Source organism: Phallusia mammillata, chromosome 5, assembly GCF_965637545.1.
Source record: "Phallusia mammillata chromosome 5, kaPhaMamm4.hap1.1, whole genome shotgun sequence".
NCBI classification, from domain to species: domain Eukaryota; kingdom Metazoa; phylum Chordata; class Ascidiacea; order Phlebobranchia; family Ascidiidae; genus Phallusia; species Phallusia mammillata.
In genome coordinates, this window is record NC_137256.1 from 22,282,342 (window position 1) to 22,286,359 (window position 4,018).

A 4,018-nucleotide genomic window follows, 5' to 3' on the forward strand; every position below is an offset into this window, starting at 1 on the left:
TGTCTAAGACGAAGCGTTGGCAAAAAAAGCACATTGAAATAGCATTTTGCAGTTGTATCATCTCGAGCATGAAAGCATAGCTTATGCGCTGAAAGTTATGTACATCGAATTGATTGCCAGTTGCCGTATCTGTATGTAATTTTAAGCCTCAAATATTATACACTGCGTTTTGACAGCTGCTGTTATAGTAAACAAGAAGGAATACGTTATGCAGGAAATGGGTAAATTATTGTAGAATTGGAATGCAGGGCTGATCCAGCATTAGCATTAAGTACGTGCGTGCTTAGAGCATAAAGGGAAAGGCCGCAATGCAGAAACTTTTCAAGCACAACTTTTTTAGCGTGTTTCAGATTTAAAATGTAATGTCAAGTGGGATTTTTATGAATGTAAATATTACTGAAGTAACGCGCACCAAAGACATAAGTGCTACGGGCCTGGAAAGTGCTTAAACCGGCCGCAGTTGCTTGTAAAACTTAGTGCAATATTTTGTTTTGAAATCTTTGCAGTAAAAACTCCTAACAATGCCTCAAGGCTTATAAGTTTTAGCTGTATCTCCAACCTAACTAACAATGCTTTATGGTTTACTCGTGTTGAGATAAAGTAAATATAAACAAAGCAACGTTTAGCTTTAAACGCCATGCTGCATTTCGTATTGTTAATTAAAGCAGGCCTGGTGCACATAATGTTGTTGCCAGACGTACTTTGTAAACTTTCCTTTTGCTCTGCCGGCAATTACACAATTGTGTTGAATAGCCATTACCTTGATAAAGACGCCCTGACGTCGAAACGTCAGATGAGTTATACACAATTTCCGCTTTAGCAAAAATGTTTGTTTTAAAGACAAATAAGGTTTTCAAGCTATAGTCGTATTCGGCTGCAAAAGAAAGACTTTTTAACAATTGAAAAGTGTCACTCGCTTTTAAAAACATCACATACACAAGCCGAAAAAAATGCTTGAAGATTAATGTTAATACACTAAAGTCCATTAAGTCAGGTTATTTTACAAATTAGTCAAATATCGGAAAGTTGAACACTTTCCAGAATCTAGATTACCCGTGGCCAAGTATGAGCTTGGAGTCACAAATAAGAATTTAACTTTGCCAACAGGGGCTCATTTCTATTTTACCACAGTGTTTAGTACAGATGGGCGCGTTTGGAAATAATATGACAAGCAACGGCGTATTTCACCTAAACATCATGTGCCTATATGTCTTTGCCTAGCCTTAGTCGTCTTAGCTTTATTTGTTGATTCGTATTTGAGCTTTAAGCAGAAGGTTTCAGTTTATGTCAATAAACTTTTTTTCCTCAGTGTTTAAGACTTTGTAGTTACTGATTTTGCTGCGTTATGGAAAGTCGGCGAAAACGGGCAGCAAGTCTTTTACTCGCAATGTGCGAAAACGCTTTCTACTCGGGTGTTCTTTTCGGTTGGCCGTTCCTCACGCAAATTCTTATAAAAGAGGGCTACTTCAGTTACCTTTGCAATGAAAGCGGCGGCAATTTTACCACTTCGTTTATTACATCAACTCCAGGTATATTCTCCACGGCAGCCTCGCACGAAATTACCAATCCAACAGTATGCCAGGCCCAAACTGAACGGCTAAACCTGATCTATTCATTATCTACAGTTTGTAATACCCTTTGGTGCTTCGTTGCAGGATATATATTCGACAAACACGGTACCTGGGTGTGCAAGGCTGTAAGCACTTCCTTCATTTTAACATCCTTCGTTCTTCTTGGTAAATCGTCGGACAATAATCAACAGCTAATTTACCCAGCTGCGTTTTGCTTGTCCAGTTGCTCGGCAGTGTACATGGCCAACAATCAGTTTGCGAATCTCTTCCAAAAGGCTCGATCTACCATCACATCAATTCTGGGCGGATTTTACGTCTCGTCGGCGTTCGCATTCTGGCTCTTCAGCCTTGCCCACGCAAAGGGAATTCCCCTCTCGACGCTGTGTTACGTCTACGCGATTCCGGCGGTGCTCTTCTTTTTCGCGTTTTTCTTCCTCTCCCCACGCACACAGATCCCGTATCCGTTGCCCCAAGACTTTAAGTTCGGGCTCAAAGTGAGTGCACCCGGTAGGTCTCATCGAAAACGCGAACGAAGTGGTAAAAAAGGTGAACACCATGTTGTCAAGAAGAAAATTCCGCGCTTGCAGATTCGTTCCCCTCTTGCAAGTTTACTGTATCTCACCAACTGTTTTCAGTTTACAGTCATGTGCTTGCGGAACTTTTTTATCATCGGTACATTCGGTGCATGGATGCAAAGCATTGGAGGAGACGAGATTGACAACCTGACGACCGGATTTGGCGTAATATCAACAGCAGGGGCATTGACAATCCCTTTTACCGGGCTAGTGGACGACTTGATGTCTAAATATTACAGGACAAAAGTGATAAACAATCCCCAATTGACAAGGCTTAAATCAGCCAACACATTCACACTGTTTGCTTGCTGTATCGGCACCTTGTTGTCTCTATGCGTCGCTATACCATCGACCACACTGCAGTACGTGACCTTTGCACTGCTGCCGCCGGCGCGACTGATATGTTTCAGCTGCGCTTACATACAAGTATCAGTGCTGTACCCGGCCAAGCACGTCGGTAAATTGGCCGGCTTTATGTTTGCCATGGGTGGGTTTGCGTCACTGCTTCAGGTGCCGTTGTTTCGTTTCGTGCTGCACTCATGTTCAGGGGACTTCACGGTCGTTAACCTGCTATTTTTGACCTTAAACCTGTTGACCTTGGTGAACCCTGTGATGCATTTTCTAACACACGACAAAGTTGCTTGCGTGCTTGACCTAACTGAAACAGAACTGCAAGTAGCGCTGGATCCGTAACAATTTTGTCAGTCATTTTCGCGTTTTTGTTGCTTCATCGCAAAAAAGTGTGCAAGGTGAATTATATCGTAGCAAATAAACACGATACTTAATTTTTTTGACAATTATAAATTATCATGTTTATGAGTTCGATTTGAAGTAGCCACCAAATGTTATCAAAACGAAGATACAACCCACAGCAATGTAATGGTAGCAAATGTGTTTTGCACCATTTGAAGTTTAATGCTTGTTTTGATGTTGGAAGCTGCCCACTGGAAACACAAACCTTTGCCAGGCCAAATCGCATTTTTGTGTGTTTGTGGTGAGCCCACAAACACAAAGTGTCGCGCTGACAGGTGGTGTTCGACGTCCAGCCGATGTTTTCACCGATGTTCAGCGCTCAAACTAAGGCCGGACGTCGAGGAAACTCCCGTTTGTTGGGCGTCCTTGATCGCGACTTGTGCTTCGGTGCTAAGTCGTCTTGACCGACGACGCCGCAAACGAAAGGACCAATGCCCGCTAGACGGTCGTGTGGGGACGATGTCTAGTTGTGGCGACGGTTTTGCGTTGGGCGTTCAAGAGCGCGCGCCCGCGCAATTCCGACATCTCGTCGTCGCTACACTACCACTAAATGCCACGTCGCTGCATGTCTCGTTTCCGTTTATTTTCGGACGGAATAAAACGTTTTATGTACGACCAATTGCAGTAGGTTCTGAAAAACCACAAACAGAAGTTGAGTAAAAGGATTAAAAAGGGCAATTTATCCTTTTCTGTTAGCTTTAGCAGGTGAAGTCTTGCTGCGTCACGCAGGCTCGACGCGTCACTGCTGATCAGGTGCTTTGCACTTTGCCTAGCGGTGACGTAGAGCTTTCGATGCGCGAGTACCATCGCCTGCTGATAAGCAAAGGACCAGCTCCGCTCCTCTTGGACGAGCGTGGGCGCATTGCTGGGGCTTTTTTGCTCCAGTATTGCTCCCCGCTCTTGTTTGAGAAGCCGCCGCCTTGCGGGATGCTATAGATCCCGCATTGGCTGGCCTTGGGCGGGCTCAGTTCGGGAAAAAGAGCTTGAGGCTCTTTTATGTATTATCGTCGCTGCTGGCTGCGAAAAAAAATTCTTTGGCCAAGGTATCGACTTCCAGCAACCTCGCGCTCACCTTTCCCTAGGAGAGGAGTGGGAGGAGCAAGACGAGCGACGTAGCGG

The 4,018-nt window shown here is 44.3% G+C and overlaps 1 protein-coding gene across 1 annotated transcript; it reads left to right on the forward strand.

Annotated features, from left to right (window-relative positions):
• The first annotated feature begins 1,345 nt into the window (after positions 1–1,345).
• Positions 1,346–2,839, forward strand: LOC145229696 (equilibrative nucleobase transporter 1-like). The gene has a single exon (XM_080095030.1). It carries the CDS (start codon positions 1,346–1,348, stop codon positions 2,837–2,839), a length of 1,494 nt encoding a protein of 497 aa, XP_079951156.1.
• Positions 2,840–4,018: the final 1,179 nt, after the last annotated feature.